Source organism: Bubalus kerabau, chromosome 5 (genome assembly GCF_029407905.1).
Source record: "Bubalus kerabau isolate K-KA32 ecotype Philippines breed swamp buffalo chromosome 5, PCC_UOA_SB_1v2, whole genome shotgun sequence".
Taxonomy (NCBI): domain Eukaryota; kingdom Metazoa; phylum Chordata; class Mammalia; order Artiodactyla; family Bovidae; genus Bubalus; species Bubalus kerabau.
The window spans coordinates 44,998,048-45,018,840 of record NC_073628.1 but is presented as its reverse complement, the minus strand read 5'-3'; the positions used below and the strand labels follow the sequence as shown (position 1 = coordinate 45,018,840).

Genomic DNA, 20,793 nt, shown 5'->3' with positions numbered 1-20,793 from the left:
GAGTGGACAAACAGAATCCTTTTCAGGCAGCCTCTGCCCATATACCATACTTTGACCTTAATCTAATCATTAAAGACAAATCTGAGTCCCCATTTTCTGAAGGTTAAAAGTTTAGTTCCTGTTATAAATCAGCTATGTAGGATAAAAACCTTGAGTTTGCTGAAGACTGGAAGGATTTAGATTCTGAGCTTTGTAGCCGTTTTGGAGAAAGATACCCCATTTCTTCTTTGAAGAGATCATTGTCCTTTGTTCTTATGACCTGATAGCGGATGTTTTTATGTTTTTATATTTCCACTTTTTGACTACCATTTTGTCTTCTCTCCATTTCTGTCTGTCATTTTCAACATTCCCTATTTCTCCTTTTCTTCAGGGAAAATTTTTTTTAGTGCTTGGATCCTCTGGGAAGGTGGTGGCTGCACTTTTGGGGGTCTCTACGCGATGGGTTACTTAATATATCTTTTTGAGCCTTCACTTCACAGGCTTGCCTGAGACCCCTCTGGGATTATTCAGAAAGAGGCCACAACACACTCTGATATCTTCATAAGCCAGATCCCTGGTATTCAGCAGCGTGAAAAGAAAGCTGCTTAAAAATAACAGAACTTACTGATGAGATGACCTCCCATCGAAGTCCAGATAACTTTCCTTTGTTGTGTATTTTCTTTTCTTTAGGACCCCCAGAAAAAAAAGTGGTTGTGCACCTCAAGAAGTTGGATACAGCATATGATGACTTGGGCAATTCCGGCCATTTCACCATCATTTACAATCAAGGCTTTGAGATTGTGTTGAATGACTACAAATGGTTCGCCTTTTTTAAGGTAAGTTTTGTTGGAATATGCATTCATTATTTCCAATGATTTGATATCTGAAGACTCTTCTAATAGGGAGACCCTCAGTATTTGAACTTTAGATTAGGAAGATAACCAGAATTGTACCAGTTTTTCAAAGGAGAAATTAGATGATGTAATTTTGCCACTTTATTTAAAATTATGACTTTGGTTTAAAAAAAACACACACACCGAATCTATAGTTGAATGTGTGCAATCCATCTGTATTTAAATTTACATTTTGGTAAGTATGACTAAATACTTAATTTATTTTCTTTATTACTACACCTTTATTTCTAATTGCTTACTTGGCTTTGTACTGAATCTGTAGGAAAGATAGGAATTTTATAAATTTTTCTTGAGGTTATTATACTGTCCCTCTTACCATTGTTTGTTAGCTCTAAGAAATTGACCTGAATGACTCATTGAAATAATGTCATGTACTTTATATTAATGTGAATAACTTATTTGACTAAGCTCAAAGAGATGGAGAGCCTTGGAGTTACCCCTTGGGCTAAAGTAAAAGGTAGCCCCACCAGCCCAGCTGGTTTTCTTCTCTCACCAGGAAAGAAGTGATGTCCATTCCGGTAGTCTTACACACTGCTTCTAATTGCAGACATGCTCTAGGGTAAAACAGTTGGGCACAAACTGCAGTCCGTCCCAGATATCCTTCCTGTTTGCAGAGTATTAAATGGCTTAACTAAGTTGAATCCACAAGCCTGAGACTAGCTGTTTCTTATTATAAATAAAGGTTAATAAATAGAGACTCTATCAAGGGATAGTGTCGATAGCATTTAAAACATATGGTAAGAGTTAACCGGTTAAATGGTTAAGAGTTAAGCAATTACAGGATTTTGTGGAAACATGAGGGAATGAGTCTGTTAAAGATGAAGAAAGACAAAGAACCAGCAAAAGACGAGTTTTTGAATTTATTGTGATTCCTTATGTGGGTTGTGATGTAATCTGAGTCAAATGTCTTAGAATCATAATGCTTTTTTTTTTTTTTAACTATGAGGACCCCTTCTTAACATGAAAAAAGAAAAGAGAGACAGGAAAAATTGTCTCCTCTCACCTGGATTGGCTATCTGCTTTTCAGCTGGTGGGAACTAGTCCATCTGTGCTGGCCACTGGCAAGCCAGAGGTCTGCTTTATTAGTTGAAGCCCATGCTTGACCATTTATTAAATATTTTTTATTATCACCCCTAGATACTATCACCCTATAGATACTATGTATTTTTAAAAGTTGTTAAGAGTATCTGTATGAGCTTTTAAAGTGGTAGTGTGTAAATGTGATTCCATCTGAATATAATTCTTGATCTACGTTTTGATAGGCCTAGGGCTTTGGAGACCTCTTACTGGTACTCTGTTACAGTCCTTTAAAAGTTCTTTGCCTTGAGGTTGGGAGTCAATGCCTGTGGACCTGATGCTCCATGAAAGAGAGATTCGAATCAATTCTTACCATGTACCCTCTTGCCCCTCCTTTCCCTTTTTCTCCCTTTCCTTTTTCTTCTGTGGATACAAAACAGGTAGTCTATATTTGCTTAAAACATGCAAGTGAAGTAGAATTCAGTTGAGAAATAGGTTGCCTGAATTATTTAAGTACAAGATAGGGTGTAGTATATAAATAGATGAATAAATGGTTTTACCCATTTAGCTTGGAAGACTTCATTCTTCACTTGGGTAGACTTGGAGAAATGGGTAGTGGAGCCTCTGATGACACCGTCAATTATCCGAGATGTAATCAGAAAGAGGCAAGGGCAATTTCCGTCCACTAATATTTTCCTATCGGTTTGTCTGCTCTCAGCTTGAATAGGAGTCTGGAGGTGGTGAGGACAGAGGGTATGGCTACCAGCCATACTGACCCTTGAACAATAACAGGTTTGAACTTCATGGGCCCACTTACACAGAGATTTTTTTTTTTTTTTTTCGATAGTAAATGCTGCAGTACTACACGATCAGAGGTTAGTTGAATCTGCAGATGAGAATCCAAGGTTGCTTGATACCTTAGATGTGGAACCCTGTTTGTGGAGGGCTGGCTATTTATTATTGGTGAATTTTCAGCTACTTGCAGGATTGGTGCCCCAAACCCTGTGCTGTTCCTTTGTTCAAGGGTCAGCTCTTATTTCTCTTTAGATTGAAGGTATAAGCAGATTTCGCACTTTTCTGTAGCCTCAGAACATTATTTTCAGGTAAATAAAGGCTTTTTAAAGCCAAATAAGGTTTTAAGTGTTCTCAACCATAATTGGGAAGTCATTGTATACTCTGTTGTAGGGTAGAACCCTACCTGATCATGTGCTTCTGAATGGCATCCTCTCATTAGTAATAAAAATAACAAGAGTGTTCTCTTGCTACTGATTTCAGTATATTTTTTTAAAGTGTCCATTTGACCAGAACCATTATCAGGACTGTGTTTTCTTTTCCTGCTGAAAAATCAGACACTCTACGTCTGTGGTTAGGTCATGTGATGTCATAATTTCGTAAGCAGAGCAGAACATAACAGGATATATGGTTTTAAAATTTCTCTCAACATAATCAAGTAGTTCCAGAGAAGCATGCTTTCCAGGGTGATAAAATGCCATGTTCTCTTAGCAAATTCAACAGGAAAAGTAATAGAGAGTAGCAAAACTTAGCAAATTTAGGAAAAATGATAAAGTGGAGTTGACTTTACATAATAGGACAAATACTTTTGGGGGAACACTTTTTAACATAAAAGTCTTGCTGGACTTTACCCAAAGTTTAGGGTATTTCCTGCAGCGGTGCTGGGGAAACCATGTTGTGACCCAACAAAGGGCACCTATTTACGCAGAGGCACGTGAGATTTTTTTCTTCCCACTGATTTTAGAAGTAACTTTTAAATGAAAATTACTTTTTTAAAGAGCAGTTATCAAAATATAAGCAGTATTTTACTATTCAGCTATCATACATAAGCTAACTGCTATCCTAATTCACTCAACTAACTGCCATTGCAGAAATGTCTGACCAACGTTTGTCATTCATACCCTCCGTTGTTACAAGTCTGCGAATCAGCCGGATTTCAGGTCTCTCCACTGACTCATAACAGACTCTCCCACTTGTTTCCTTTCGCCCTGTTTCAGATATGCTTTCATGAAATTGGTTCTTAGGGTTGTTCCTGCTCGAGTGTGTTGAGCAGGTGATGCGGGCAAGGTTTCCTGTTCGGTGCCTACTCCTCATCCCCTGGCTCAGCCTGCAGTTCAGAGCAGACAGCTTCCGCATCATTCTCCTACATTCCAACTTTGGAGCCATGTGGCACCACTTTTCTTGCCAGGAACGTGCTGTATTAAGTTCTCCTTATTCTGGCCTCATCTGGAGAGTAAGCAGAATTTTTCATGATTTGTTCTTTTTAGGCTTTTTTCCCCTTGGTTTTAACTGCTTAAGAAATCGGCAGTGGAGTAGGATGATCTTGTTTTCTTGTAATGTATGATCTCAAGCTAGATAAAAGTTTGGAAGGAAATCTTTTGACGCTGAAAGTTTATGTACTGTGTGAGTCAGGAAGGAAGCACTAGGTTTATATTTTTGGAAGACACTTTTTCCTACTCAGCTTTCACCGTAGATTCAGTGATCAGAACACTCTGGGGGGGATTACAAACTCAAATGAATTTAGGGCTCACCCAGGCAGATACCTAAACATCTGAAACAACTTTATGTAAAGCAGTAAGCAGTAATTTGATTTATGGCCTATGAAATGAAAACTTTCCTAGAGACATTTGAATTCAGTTTTCCCTTAAAATAATGTTCTGGCCACAGACCAGTTCTAAGACGATCAGCTTTTAATAGCATTGCCATTTGATTATAAGTCCAACACCTCTGCAAGTGAAAAGTACTTGCAGATAAAAAACAACCAACTTCTTTTATGAAAACACACAATGTAACAAAACAATATAAAGGATGTTTAATTATGACTGACTTTGTGATGGGTAGGTAAGTGATTATTTTTTCTTCTTTATGCTTTTGTGTACTTTGTCCTTTTTTTTTTTACCATGAGCATGTGTAACGCTCCTCTCCACTGTCCTCTACCTGATTGCCAAGGAAGGAAGTGGTATGAAACAGACTCAGCTCCAAAGGATACCCTTAAGTTGAATAGGCTTTCGAACGTTTTGCTGTTTCTCCTTTTACTTTCTGAGACGGTAAAAGGGAGCAGCAGAGAATGAACTCAGTTTATATTTTGAAGATTAAACTACTCAAAGGCTAAAGAGAGTACATAGAAGCTAGACTCATAATGGCTGAAAAACTTATTTGGTGATAGTTAAACAAAGTTCACTGATTTTCTAATTGAGTTTTTGTTTGGGACCTACCAGTCTTAGTAGAACTGTAAGCTGAAAACTCTACCATGAGTATCTCTAAAGCAGCTTGGTACTCAAAACAAAGATGTTGGGAAATCCATACCAGAGGATTTATTTGCCCATTTTGTGTGCTAGTGACTTGCAAATTTCAGGCTTGTTACAACAGCCAGAAATCATGTGTTTTCTACAGCAAAGGATTTGGGAGTCTCGTGTGGTCTTTTCCGGTGTGACTTCTGGGTTTATTTCTAAGATGTAACAATTCAACTTTCAGAGTATTACTGAGATAGAGTTACCTGCTTTAATATAGATTGAATACACCAAAATGAGGTGTTGTCTTGTCTTTCTTTTAAATAATTTGATGTTTACTTTTTAAAGTGTTTCGATTGAGGAAAAGAATCAGAAGACGCTTAGCCATTTGTTTTCTTTCATGATGATGCTTTAATCTCAACGTAATGACTGAGTTTTCCATTGTAAACCTTTCATAGGATGTCACTGATCTTATCAGTCAGTTTTTCATGCAACTGGGAACTGTGGGGATGTATGATATTCCACATCTGAGGAACAAACTGGGTGAGCTCCATTGAAATACTTCTAACTTTCTTATTAAATGCAAGCTTCCCTCCTCCCTGGTGGCTTAGGCAAGTTAATGTTTGTTTCTTCATCAGGGAGAGGGAGTTGGAGAATAGACAGATGATGGTTTTCTTACAGATTTTGTGCTTGAGCCTGCTTATTTGCCGCTTCTTACCTGCCTGCAGTATTTTCACTTTAGTATGCTCTGTTTACACACAAGCTTTCTCAAGCGTGACGCTCGTAAGCGGACGTGAAACCAAAAAGGTAAAGACTCAGTGAAGAAGAGGATGGCCCCAATTCAGTTCATGTCCTTGAAGTAGCTGTGCTGCCTGAGATTACTCATTCTTTTCCTAGAATGACTCAAGAGGGACCTGTGTGAGACCATGGCATTTTAGATGTGTCTTCCCAGTAGAAAAGGTGGCTCTTCCTAATGACAGAAATTAGCATACCTGTCATTCATCCCTATGAGACACCACCTGTGTCTTTTTAAATGGGTTCCTTCCCAGAACAGACTCTTGGCTAGGGAGAAAAGAATCTTTTTTTACTGTGTACATTCTCCTCATACTTTCAGAATAGATGTTTAAATCACTGCTCTCCCTGGATCCATAAATTTTGATGGAGAAGTAGGCGGTGAGAAAGAAGAGCTGATGGGGACTTGCCGTCCCTCGCGTTTTATACAGCAGTCTTTCCCCTTTCCCTTCCTCTTTTACTTAGCTCCTAAGTAAGGAAATGAGATATGAAAAAGGGAACTGGGGCAGGTGATGAAAGCACCATAGCCTTATCCTGGGTCAGCGTTTTTCAAGCTGTTTAATGGGCCAGCAGTGGGCCACACATCTGCCAGGAAAAAATTGTTCCTAAGTTGTGTCACTTCGTTTCGTAAAGCCCTAAAGGTTCCAGGCAGCCACTAAGAACAGATCAAAGTAAAAATTAGAGCTGGAACCAGTAGGCTCTTTCTTCTGAATTTATTTCTGGTAGTTGAGTAAGTGTAGACTGTGTGAAATAGCTTCCTTTCAAAACTGCTCAGAATCTTTATTATGCTGTAGCTGAGGAGGGAGATACAATAGAAAAACCTTTCAAAGTTTACCACGTTTTCCTCACAAAAAATAAGGTATTCTCAGAATGTGGTTTATAAAATTCTGTCTTAAAGCTCTCATTCTTTTCCTAACTGGGGAGATGCTTCTACCAGTAGAAAAGATAGATCCTAGTATTTACTTTGTAAATGGGATAAGTAGCCTTATACCTGGAAATATTGATCAAAGTAGCATTAAGCCTATGTTTGGAATTTGTAAGGTATACATGCTATTATGTCTAGGTTGCTAGATTACGCCATTTCTTATCTGTATTCAAAAGCCAAATTAGGCTTATTTGGTAGCATTTAATTTGAAATGCATCTGCATGTGCTTCTAAAGCATGTTGGCTGCACGCACAGTATGTGTTGCTTAAGCATTCAGCTTTTGAGAACAGTGGCTTTTTTGTGAATGTCTTAAATAACATTAAAAAAAAAATACCAGCATTTGAAATACTAAATACTGGTATTTTTTTTTTTCCACGTAAAGAAATGAATATGTTTAAGCATTTTTTAAGAGACAGTATGATCCTTGTTGGCTTGTAACTCTAGTTTTCATTGTCTTTTAGTTATTAAATAGAGCGTCTGTTGAGCGGCTCTTTTAAAACCACAGCCGAAAACAGACTTTGGGGCTAAGAGGCGCAGTGGACCTGCCTCCCTCTAACAGCTAGCAGAGGCCTCTAGCAGCTGCAGTCCCTCTGGAGTCTCTAAGGGCACCTAACACGCAGAGGAGTCCTGGTACCTACCTCCGAGGCAGCTGCCCTCCGAACGTTTCCTTGGAAAGCAGCCACCGCCATTTTGGACTGTGAGCAACCAAAGACCAAGCAGGAAAAAGGAGAAAGTTCTGCAAGTCTTAGGTGGCTTTATCCTTCGGCCTTTGAATGAAAGGAATGATATGCAACACAAGGGTTTTTTGTTGTTTTTGTATTTTTTTTCTCTCTTGAATGTTCTTTTGTTGAAGAGCTTTTTTTTCAAACTGCTTAGGACTTGAATTATTTGTTGTATTTTGTGCAGATTTTACTCACAGTTAAAATGGCCTTCCCACGTGCCTTCTCTTTCTCTAATGACCTTGAGGAACCCCAACACGTGTTATAAGAAGAAAATCAAGCTTCAGAATATCTTGAGATGCACAGATGCATTATGGGAGGGAAGATGGTCCCAGGGAAGACATGTTTTGGCAGAGGGGGCTTTCTGAGATAAGCTGAACTGCTGAAGGGTCTCTTTTTGCAGATCATGGATCTGCAGTGCCCCTGTCCAGAAAGATGGTATGATTAATACATTTGGGGTAGGGGGGGCTGTATTTTTTTACTTAGATGCCAGTCTTGTGCTAAGAGCTTAACATGGTTTACCTTACAAATGTCCTGTGAAGTAGATATTACTAGCTTCAGTTTTCAGGTAGGGAGAATTACTCTCATACAGTGCTTAAGCTCACACAGCTTCTATTTTTTTTTTTTTAATTTTGTTATTTTTTTAAATTTCTTTGGCCATGCTTGTGGCATCTTAGTTTCCCCACCAGGAATCAAACCCACACTCCCTGTACTGAAGTGTGGAGTCTGCATCACTGGACCACCAGGGAAGTCCCACCCAGCTTCTAATTGTAAAGTGATATGGGCTATTTGTCAAGTTTGTTTCAGAAAAAAATACTGGTACTTCAAGTCACATTTGGGCAGATTTTCTGGTGAATCCCAAATGTTAGCTCAATGCACCGCATTGCTCTTGTTAAAATTTTAGGAGAAGAACTGGCCTGAAGCTTAGATTTCCTTACCAAATCAGGCTACTCATTTTCTTTCCTAAGCCTAGGCCCCTTTATTCAAGACAAAATTTACTTTCTTTTTCCTTTTATAGTTCTCCAAATTGAAGGAGAGTTTTATAAGTTCTGAATTAAGTACCCTTGCCAAGCTAACTTCTCTTAATTAAGTTGTTGTTCAAAGCCATTGCTGCCTTTTAGTTCTTTCCTGCTACACAATGGACTGGTTTCCTCCTCAGTTGTGTAGAGCTGATTAAACATCAGCCTTAGCAAACCAGAAACATGGGGCTCCACCCAATTCCGATTTCCTGGGAGGACTTTTCTGCATCCCTTGAATTACTCCTTGAGTGGAGAAATCTTTCTCTAGATGGTAGGTTGTCATCATTACTTTATTGGTTCAGATAATTATGTCATTTGAGAGGCACTAATCTGCTGTTCTGGAAAGGTTGTATCTTATAAACACTAAGGAACAGTACATCCAACTCCTACCTGGATACTTTCTTCCATCCTGATAATTCTGTATCACTCAGGTTCTTGGTGCCACATCTGTGCAGTTCCCCAGCTCTCTCCATTACTGGGAGGGATGCCATTATGTTGGTTCCAGTTGTACTTGACAGGCATCTCTGACCTGGTAGTACTCATTCTGCTGTAAAAGGAATGACTTGAGCATGTCATCTACTTCTAGACTGAAAGCCTGTATATCTTCAGATTCTAATGCATGTAGAACTTTATCTGGGAACTTTGGAAGATTATCCACATTTCTCTAGTCTTTTCAGAGACTTCAGAAGTAATACCAGCTTTCAAAAAACTAATTCTGTAGGGTTCTAGAAGCACAAATCAGGAATGGTGCTGGTGCTATGTTTATATTTTTGGTGTTCTGTTCTAAAAAATATGTTACATGCCTCCAGTGTTCTGTAAGAGTTGTATATTTTCAAACTGACTGGATGTAAATACTGACAAAGCAACAAATGTGTATATATTTAGCAAGGCATTTAAAATCACCCCTACCAAAGTGGTTTTTTTCCCAAAGTGGTTTCTTTGAGTAACTTTGCATTTAATGTTTGTTTTGATTATAGAAGACTTGGGTACAAAATTGCAGGTATCTGTGTTAGAAGTACCCATAATAGATGACTGCTTAGCATTCTCTGTTGTAATTGCCTGTTTGTCCTTTCTTCTGATTTTTAAACCCCTTGAGGGCAGTGATCAACTCTGTGTTACTGACCTTTTTATTCCGTATGTATAGCACACTATGTGATAAATAATAGACCTTCAATAAATATTTGTAAAAAAAAAAAGAAAATTGAATAATATATCATTGTGTTGTTTTCCTGTTTCATTGCTGTGTTTCTGAAAGTATTTTTGCCTTTGTGTCCTTTAGAGGCTACGGTGGACCCTCAAGCCATATTTGTTGAATGACTTTGTAGAAAAGGGATGAGACTTTTAAAACTTTATTCTGCTTGTCATTTTTAATTTTTTGTGTGAGACTATAGAGGCTAAAATGAAACTCATTTAAAAATAGTGAACTTCTAACTTTCAGAATTACTAAAAACTAAATTAGCTGTTGGGCTTCCCAAGTGGCTCAGTGGTAAAGAATCTGATGCAGGAGACACAGGGATCCCCTGGAAGATCTTCCCCTGGAGGAGGAAATGGCAACCCACTCCAGTATTCCTGCCTGGAGAATCCCGTGGACACAGGAGCCTGGTGGGCTCTAGTACATGGGATCGCAGAGAGTTGGACAAAGCTGAGTGACTGAGCATGCACACAAATTAGCTGTCGGGAAATACCGAGCTTTATCGGTGACTACAGTCGTTCCCCAAAGCCTAGGTAACCAAGGACTCGTGTTTGCTTCGGATGCTGTGGGTTATCTGTGCCCCGCCCCTTGAGAAGCGCTAGCTGAAGGTTGTTATTGTCCAGTCACTCAGTTGTGTCTGACTCTTCACGACTTCATGAACAGCAGCACGCCAGGCTTCCTTGTCTTGCACTATTTTCCAGAGTTTGCTCAAACTCATGTGCATCGAGTTGGTGATGCCATCCAACCATTTCATCCTCTGTTGCCCCCTTCTCCTGCTCTCAGTTTTTCCCAGCATCAGGGTCTTTTCCAGTGGGTTGCCTCTTAGCATCAGGTGGCCAGAGTATTGGACCTTCAGCTTCAGCATCAGTGCTCGAGTCAATGAATTCTGAGATTTCTTTCAACCTTACATCTTAAGGGTTTATGAGCAAGTTAGTGAGGAATGAGCCAAGGGACTTTGGTTACCTTGCTGAGGATCAAATTGCTGTTTTCTTAACTAGTTCTAGAACCTACATTTTGGTTTAAAGGGGACATCTTCTCAGCTCTGGAAATAAATCGGTGACCCTCCATTTTCCCATTAAATCTAATTGCCCATTCCTTAAGTAAAATGCTAGAAATTGGTTGCAACCACTGCCACAGTTTCCTATCAGTTTCACAATTCATTAAAATTCAACTTTTAAAATAAATGGGCAAGCTGAAATAGTGGGCAGAAAACTAGAAGGAATCCTTGAAATGACATAGGTTTGTTGATGAAAGATGTGACCATCCTGGATGGTTGGTGAAATACCTGTTTAGAAGATGTGCCTTGTTCTAAAGGCTTTATTCACACTCCAGACGGACAGCGTGTGCAAATCTGCACTTGCGCAGACAGACACGGAACACAAAGGGCAGAATGTAGAGTAAACACTGTTCTTCTGTATTGTTGGAAGGAAATCTCTCTACTTGTACAGTGTATCATCAGATCATTTAATGTCATACTAAGTATTCTTTTCCGAAATGGTGCTTGATGGATTAGACCTACATGTCCAGATTTTTTTTCTTGTATATCCACAGTATGTGTTGTTGTTTAGTCCATAGTATGTATTGTTGTTTAATCACTAAGATGTGTCTGACTCTTTTTTTGTGACCCCATGGACTAGAGTCTGCCAGGCACCTCTGTCCATGGAATTTTCCAGACAAGAATACTGTAGTGGGTTGCCATTTCCTTCTCCAGGGGATCTTCCCGACTCAGGGATCGAACCCAGGTCTCCTGCATTGCAGGCGGATTCTTTACCAACGGAGCTATGAGGGAAGCCCAATTACATCATTAGTATTTGCAAATCCTGTTTTCCTTGTAAGTGTTATTTGAAGCCACGTGTTCATTTTGTGTGAGTTAGTTAATTACATCAGATGTGCGTGAATCTAAGCAGGCACACATGAGTGGGAATATGCCGTGTTCTAGCCGTCTTATAGGCAGCACGCTGCGATTAACAGGTGAGCATCTGACACTGGAAGTGTGTGGGCATATCAGTGTTACTTTGTATATAAACTAATTGTGGAAGTTGGTTTTCAGTTTTATTTCTGTATTACATATATAAATATAAATTATAAAATTTTCTAATATTTTAGTGGGTTATCTTCTCATCTTGGAAAACCGCTGGTTGACAAAACCTTTATCAGCTGCTCAGTTGAGAGTTGGGTTTGAGAGTACAGGTTCTTTGATGACATGAATAAAGTCTTAACAGCTTCGTATGCCCCATGGTAACAGATGGTAGTGTTTATATTGTTACTTGTTTAGTGTTTGATAAGTTTTTAGACTCTGGACATCAGTGGCATCTTTATCCTTGATAGGAATCCAATGAAGTAGATACACCTGTTACCAGCTGGTGAAATTGAGGCTCCTTAGTTGTGACTTGTCCAAAGTTAAATAAATGATAAGTGGAAGAATGGGAATTTAAAGGGCAAAGTCCTTTTTACTAAAGAGCATTTTTTTCTCATAGCCAGTGCATTACATAAAGGAAGGATTCAAATATTTGCGAATGTAACCAGGAAAACAGTGGAACAAAAGGCGTAAGTGATTTTCTCACGCTTAGTGTCAAAAAGCAGTTGAGAATGAGATCCAGGATAAATAACTTAAGTTCTAAAATATCCCAACCTTTTCTTTTTCAATTGGTTAATATTGCTAGGTAATTGGATGGAATTGAATGGTTGATAAAATGAATAGCAAACTGAAGAAGGGCGGCTTTCAGAATGGCAACTCAACGATAATTTTGAAGAAGCAAATGAATAGTTACTGAATGCTAGTAGTTTTCTAAACTTAAGTGCTAGGATTTGTAATTTCTTCACATTTTGTGTGATTATCTATTTGTTGCAATAGAAATTGGCATCAATGAATAGAAACTTAAATTATCTCATTTGTGCAAGTCAGTATTCAGAGACTGTTTATATAAATAAATGAAAATGGTTAGAAAAAATTTTGACTACATTTCAAGCTGGATAGTGTGGCCAAAACTTCAGTTTCCTACTTGGTAATATTTTCAGAAATCACGTAAGATGTATTTTACAGTAGCAGAAAAAATGACAGGAATACTGAGAATATTCAGATCAAGAAAACAGTGGGGGCACATTGCATGCTTCTCTCAAGGTACTGAGTACTTGGGTTCTGGGGTGGGTTAAATATCTCTTTTCTACTAAGTTACAGCTGTCCTGCATAGTGGTATTACAGCCCTCACTCTGCCTTTCATAAAGTGATTTCAGGTTCTAAAAGAAAACCATATTATTTTAGATTGGGAAAACTACAGAATAATATAAAAATTTTAAATGGAAAATAATTCCATCAAATTAATGTATAAAAAATGGTACATAAATGGGTATAGCATCTCTTAGTAATTTGCTTGAGTGAAAACAGGTATAGTTTTTTTAGGATTATTTTGGATTACTTAGAATGTTTAGATGGGGCTTCCTTGGTGGCTCAGATGGTAAAGAATCTGCCTGCAATGCAGGTGCCTCGGGTTTGATCCGTGGGTCAGGAATATGCCCTGGAGAAGAGAGTGGCTTCCCACTCCAGTATTCTTGCCTGGAGAATCCCATGGACAGAGGAGCCTAGTGGGCTACAGTTCATGAGGTTGCAGAGAGTCAGACACAACTGAGCGACTAACAAGCACATTTAGAGAATGTATAGATGCTCTGTATAAGTAGGGAGTCTAAATGATATACCTACTTTGTGAATAATAAGAAAACCGTAGATGTAAAGACTGTGCAGTTAGGAAGCTTGAAGGGATATTTTGGAACTTTCAGGTCAGCTTAAGTTTACAGCTTAGGAAACAGGTTTGGAGAGGAAAAAGTGACATTCCTGAAGTCATACTAGGAGTCAGAATGTGGGTCTCTGCGACCCCTTTTTAATTATAAAAGTATCACACTTTAATTATAAACTTTTCTGAGTTTCTCATGTTACTGTTTAAGTAGAATTTGGCATTTGTTGTTCTTTCTGTTATTCATTTATTTATTCACTCATCACTCATCCAGTAACTAATTGCTTTCTACTGCTAGTGTCCTAGTTACCAAATAAGCAAAAATCCTGTTCACTGTGAGAACAGTGCTTATGTGGAAAGAATAACTCTACAGGCTACTGTGAAATTAAACGGGTTAGTATTTGTAAAATACAGCCTGTGAGGCCCAGTCTGTTACACCATCCTGATTTTGCAGATGTAGACACGGAAAGTACAGAGAGGGTAACTTGCTCAGGATCACACAGCCTATAAGAAGCAGAACTGGGTGCTATCCAGGAGTCATGCCTGCAGACCATGTCCTCTGCCTCTGCCCTGAATCAAAAATCTTCGACAAAAATTTAGGTGAAATTAGATGATCTTTAGATGTGTGGCTCTTAGATGAAATCAGATGAAATAAATGTTTAGGTGAAATAAAAATTTAAAAATTAGGTAAAAATTTAGGTGAAATTAGATGACCTTTAGCCATGTGGGTCTCTCCTTGGATGAGAATTTAGGTGACCCTTAAGATGTGTGGGGCAACAATTTGAATCTGACTCATGAAAGACAGTTAATTTCCAACTTTTTTTTTAAAGGAAATAATAAAGCAATGATTCTTACAACATTTGAACTCATACTTTAATTATATCTTCTCTATTTAACTTTGCAAAGTCTCCTTTTTTTTTTTTTCTCCCCATGAGAACAGTATCCCAAAGAATCATTTTGAAACTCACATAATGTAGATAAAAACCCTTTGCAGATTGCTTAAGCCTTTCCTGTGTGGTTTCTAGGTATCTCCTCTCAGTGTTTTTGGCCATTGACTTTTATGTTTATTTCTCTGGCACTCTGTGAGAAGGAGTGTATAAAGAAATGGTGCTTGGTATTTGGGAAGAACACTTGGTTCTAGAGTCCTTGGTTCTAAATTCTAGTTCAGCCACCTCTTTTAGATCTCGTTTCTGTCCCCCAAGTCTATACGTTTGTGTTCTGTTGAACCTCTAAGATTAATCTGTAAAATGTGTATAAAGTATGATGTGATAGGTAAATGTTAAGATCCTGTAGTTCCATAATATTGATGATGAAGGGTATAGAGTCATTGATCAATATGAACAGTAAGAATCTTTAGCACAGTTGGTCATGTTTTAAGGATTTTTTTCTTCTTCTCCAGTCAAAGTAACAACTCAGCCTTTCCCTCAAAGGGAAATTCATTTCGTATTAGCAATCATGTTTGTAACTGACTAGCTGTGCCAACTAGGCGAACAAAGCCACACTGACGAAATACACGGGGCCCATCTCTTCTAACTTGCATGCCTTGAACTTTTGGTATGTGGGGAAAGTCATTTCATCTGTGATCTACATTGCTGGGGAAATTTCCCAGGTTTTTCCAAGCATGGTTAACTTGCTGAACCACATGGTTTTGGTTCAGATAAATAACCCCATTAATTACATTTTGCATATTTCACGGAGTTCCCATTGTCTTAAGGTCTGGTGCTATGTCAATGGCTAGCACTTAGCATGATGCCTGGAAAATGTTATGTGACCAGTAAGTATTTGACATATAAGTGAAAGGGCTTACTGTTGTTCAGTCGCTGAGTCAGTTTCGTCTCTTTGCGATCCCATAGCATGCCAGGCTTTCCTGTCCTCCACTGTCTCCTGGAGTTTGTTCAGATTCATGTCCGTTGAGTTGGAGATGCCCTCTTCTCCTTTTGCCTTCGGTCTTTCCCAGCATCAGGGTCTTTTCCAGTGAGTCGACTCTTCACATCAGGTGGCCAAAATATTGGAGCTTCAGCATCAGTCCTTCCAGTGAATATTCAGGGTTGATTTCCTTTACGATTGATTGGTTTGATCTCCTTGCAGTCCAATAGGATATATAAATAATGTGGTGTTTGTTTTTTTTTTTTCCCAAGAAACTTGACCATAATCCCAGACAGAACAAAGTTATTCTAGCAACATCTGGACCATCCCTCATAGATGTTCTTTTCTAGGACTTTGTTGGCATGTTTCTCATTCTTAGGAAACAGGAGCATTTTTTTAAAGTGATGAGCTTTACAAAATCTATCTTTTTATAAATATATAACTTTATAAAGTTAAAACGTTTTTACATAACTTTTTATATAGCTATTTTTTTATAAATAACCAAGAAAACCCCACCCAAAGGCTGTTTTTACCTTTCCTTTTTAAAAAACCATATTTCATATTAATAAAAAATTTTACATATTTACATTCCACTTAAGTACCATCTTGTAATTTTTTTCCTGTTAATAGCTCTTGGGTTGTTTTGTTTGTTTTTTCTTTGGACACCCTGCGAGGTTGTAGGATTTTATTTCCCTGTTGTTGTTCAGTCACCCAGTCGTGTCTGACTCTTTGCAACCCCATGGACTGCTGCAGGACTCAAACCTGGGCCCTCAGTGGTGAGCGTGTGGAGTCCTACCCACTGAACCGCCAGGGAATTCCCAGGTTCGTTCTCTCTCTCTTTTTTTTAAATTGTTCTAAGCAGAGAGGTCAGCACATTTTCTTGCAGGGTAGATAGTAAATATTTTAGGCTTTATGAGCCTTGTAGTCTGTTGCAGCACCTCATTCCTGCTGCTGTTGCACCCAAGCAGCCAGAGTGAAGATACTATAACAAGTGGCCCTGGCTGAGTTCCAGCAACACTGTATATAAAAGTAAGCAGCCCTCTCCAGCCTCTTCCTCTGTGATGAACATCCTCCTGTGTTTAGCTTTTTTTTTTTTTTTTTTCATTTATGTGTATCTGACACTTTCAACAAGATAGCTCTGAAAAACTCTTAAAGCCTTGTTAGATTACTTTTTTGTTTAATTGGAGGAAAATTGCTTTACAATGTTACTGGTTTCTACTGTGAGTGAGTGAGTGAGTGAGTGAGTGAGTGAAGTCTCAGTTGTGTCCGACTCTTTGCGACCCCATGGACTGCAGCAGGACTCAAACCTGGGCCCACATGATGGTGAGCGTGTGGAGTCCTACCCACTGAACCACCAGGGAATTCCCAGGTTCTCTTTTTTTTTAATTGTTCCAAACAGAGAGGTCAGCATATTTTCTTGCAGGGTAGATAGTAATGTTTTAGGCTTTATGAGCCTTGTAGTCTCTATTGCAGCACCTCATTCTTGCCGCTGTTGCACCAAAGCAGCCAGAGTCAAGATACTATAAACAAGTGGCCCTGGCTGAGTTCCAGCAACACTGTATATAAAAGCAAGCAGCCTTCTCCAGCCTCTTCCTCTGTGATGAACATCCTCCTGTGTTTAGCTTTTTTTTTTTTTTCATTTCTGTGTATCTGACACTTTCAACAAGGTAGCTCTGAAAAACTCTTAAAGCCTTGTTAGATTACTTTTTTGTTTAATTGGAGGAAAATTGTTTTACAGTGTTATTGGTTTCTACTGTGAGTGAGTGAGTGAAGTCTCTCAGTTGTGTCCGACTCTTTGCGACCCCATGGACTGCAGCCCACCAGGCTCCTCTGTCCATGGGATTTTCCAGGCAAGAATACTGGAACGAGTTGCCATTTCCTTCTCCAGGAGATCTTCCTGACCCAGGGATTGAACCCAGGTCTCCCACATTGTAGGCAGACACTTTACCGTCTGAACCACCAGGGAAGTCTGCTGTACAGGACTGTACGGTAATGCAGATCATCATAATTTTATATATAAAACCCGTCCCCACATGGGGCTTCCCAGGTGGCGCTAGTGCCAAAGAACCTGCCTGCCATTGCGGACCTGTAAGAGACATGGGTTAAATCCCTGTGTGGGGAAGATCCTCTGGAGGAGGGCATGGCAACCCACTGCAGTGTTCTTGCCTGCAGAATCCCATGAATGGAGGAGCCTGGTGGGCACAGAGTCGGACACGACTGAAGCAACTTAGCACACAAGCCCTCCCACGTGAGCCTCCCTCCTCTCGCCCATCCAACCCCTGTGGGTCATCACAGAGTGCCAGGCTGGGCTCCCTGGGTTACATAGCAACTTCCCATCAGCTCTTTTATGTATGATGGGTATTTATATGTCAGTGCTACTTTCTCAATTCATTCCACCCTCTCCTTCCCCCTGATGTATCCAAAAGTCTGTTCTCTATGTCTGTGTCTCCATTTCCTTCCCTGAAGATAGGTTCACCAGTATTATTTTTCTAGTTTCCATACATATGCATTGATGTATGGTATTTGTTCTTTTTCTAACTTAACTTCACTCCGTATAACAAGTTGAGTTCATCCACTTCACTAGAACTGACTCAAATGTGTTCCTTTTTGTGGCTGAGTAATGCTGCTAAGTCACTTCAGTCGTGTCCGACTCTGTGCGACCCCATAGACAGCAGCCCACCAGGCTCCCCCGTCCCTGGGATTCTCCAGGCAAGAACACTGGAGTGGGTTGCCATTTCCTTCTCCAATGCATGAAAGTGAAAAGTGAAAGTGAAGTCGCTCAGTCATGTCTGACCCTTAGCGACCCCATGGACTGCAGCCTACCAGGCTCCTCCATCCATGGGATTTTCCAGGCAAGAGTACTGGAGTGGGGTGCCATTGCCTTCTCTGGCTGAGAAATATTCCTTTGTATATATGTACCACATCTTCTTCATTCATCTGTCGATGGACATCTAGGTTGCTTCTATGTCCTGGCTGTTCTGAAGAGTGTTACAATGAACATTGGGGTACATGTCTTTTTTAATTCTACAGCAGTGGTGGGGGGAGCAGTGGCCTAACCCTGCCTGGCCTGTCTGCATCATATGAGGTTACCAACATTAGACAGTTTTGATCAATGAAAATAGTTTCAGGTAGTTCAGCATAATAAATATGAACTTTTAGGAACTTTTTCACGTGACATACCCTCCAGTGTTGCAGCCCAGTCATATCCTAGACCTTTATTTCAGTGTTCCTTTGTCCTAAGTTGGGGCTTTAGCAGGGACATGAGGAATGGTGAGTCAAACCTATGCTCGTGGAGATATTCTTAGCTCAGGGCGGTACGCGGGCGTCACAGTATCATGAAGCACCAAGACAGAGCAAAATGTGCATGTGAGCGGCCCGCAGTCACTCACCCAGTGCAGCCTACTGGGCGGTGAATCCCAGGATCCAGACCTAGCTCTTTTGGATTCCAAGACCGTGCATTTTTAACTCCATGTTGTTGTTACACAGTCACTAAGTCATGTCTGACTTTACAGTCCCACGGACTGTAGCCCACCAGGTCTCTCTGTCCATGGGGTTCTCCAGGCAAGAATACTGGAGTGAGTTGCCATTTTCTTCTTCCCATACCAGGGATCAAACCCATGTGTCCTGCATTGGCAGACAGATTCCTTACTACTGAGCCACCAAGGAAGCCCTTTTAACTCTATGCCTAAAATTCAGAGACTTGGATGCAGTAAGGTAGTTTTACCTTTCAGTGTAGTTCAGCTTATACATTCCTTTAAACTTGGGGTTTGCAAACCATGGGTCTGTTTTTGCAAATGAAGTTTAATTGGAACAGACTGTGGTTCATTCCTTTATGTATTTCTGGTCTACCTGTCGCACTGCACAGGCAGGGTTGAGTATGGCAGAAGCCTTATAACCTGCAAACGTTAATGTATTTACTGTTTGGCCCTTACTCAGGCCACCTAGCACAGGTAAAGTAGTATCCATTATGCTAGATTTAAGAGTCCACAAACCACATCCTGTGGGCCGAAACCACCCTACTGTGTGCCTTTGTAAAGAAAAGTGTTGAAACACAGCTGCCTGTGCTCATATGTTTATGTTGCTTTGACTGCTTTTGTGCTTCTGTTCCATGAAGTCAGTGCCTGAAACTGTCTGTATTCAAGTCCCTTCTTAAAAAATTTACCATGCATTTTTTTTTTCTTTCCTCCTCCTATGCTCTCTACTTTCATTCAGGATTATATATCCTTCCTCCATAAGGATATATTAAACTATGAGGGTTTTTTTTAAGGCTCTGGAGCCAAAGTATCTGAGTTATAGATCTGTCACTTTATACAGTTGACCCTTGAATGACATAGGTTTGAACTACACAGGTCCACTTGTATTCAGGTTTTTAAAAATTAAATACATACTACAGTACTACGTGAGCCAGGGTTGGTTGGTTCCTTGGACGCAGCACCCAGGATACAGATGGATGACTGAAAAATTATATGTGGATTTTTGCCCGTGGTGTATCGGTGCCCCTGCTCTCTTCAAGGACCAGCTGTAGTTATTTTTCAGTGTCAACACTGATTTAAAACAACAGGCTGTGTTCATGAAATAAAGTGGAGAGAATATTTAATAATTAGGATATTTTAACTCCCTCATGCTTAGAATTTGCTAAGAAGTGGGGAGGTTGATGGAAGAAAACATTTGAATTCTTTGAAAGGTTTTTGTATTTTGCTGGCGTGCCTCTTCTGAGTGGACCAGTCTGAGGAACTGAGCAGGGCTGTGTTGTTTCTGCCCCTTCACAGCTCTGTTAGCGTAGGTAGGGACCGCTTGCTGTCTGAGGTGAGCCTCCGCTTACTCACCGGTCAGTTGGGGTTATTAGTGCCTGTCTCCTCAGAGGCTTGCTGTGAAGATTAAATGAGGTGACTTTGGTAAAGTGCCTTGGAAAGCAGCTGCTTTAAAAATATTATTTTCTTTACCTGCGTTTCATTCTCTTGCAGTGTTGGTTGTGTAAATTTTGCTCGGTGGTCAGTGATGCTAATCCTAGAAATGTTTCTTTTTCTTCCTCTTCTAGAATAGTTCTCAGACTGAAACCTCTCAGATTTTGTTTTGGTTGACAGAGGCTGGTCCCTCAGGTGAAGTGAAAAAGAGGCATCGTTACTGTGAATAAGAGACGAGGAAACGGACCTGAGAGAGAACAGGTTCATGGGGCTTTTCCTTCTCTTGCTTGATTGCAGTATAAAGAAGAGGGTGGCAAGGTAACCAGTTACTGCCACGAGACCATGACTGGCTGGGTCCATGACGTGCTGGGCCGGAACTGGGCCTGTTTCACTGGAAGGAAGACAGGAAATACCTCGGAGAACGTGAACGTGAACACAGCACGCCTTGCGGGTCTCGAGGAAACGTGAGTTGTTGTCAGTGAAAGATCCATTTGGT

General features: G+C 39.9%; 1 protein-coding gene across 2 annotated transcripts in view; it reads left to right on the top strand.

Moving 5' to 3' along the window:
• Positions 1-20,793, top strand: part of CTSC (cathepsin C) — a 44,051-nt gene that overhangs the window by 1,662 nt on the left and 21,596 nt on the right. The window contains exons 2-4 of one of the 2 annotated variants that reach the window (XM_055581573.1): positions 670-815; positions 5,611-5,695; positions 7,331-9,818. In XM_055581573.1, the coding sequence (XP_055437548.1) occupies positions 670-815; positions 5,611-5,695; positions 7,331-7,341 (242 nt within the window). In that variant the 3' untranslated portion in view covers positions 7,342-9,818. Of the gene's footprint in view, positions 1-669; positions 816-5,610; positions 5,696-7,330; positions 9,819-20,594; positions 20,762-20,793 lie in introns of those variants that run through there. The other variant, XM_055581572.1, reaches the window with a different exon arrangement.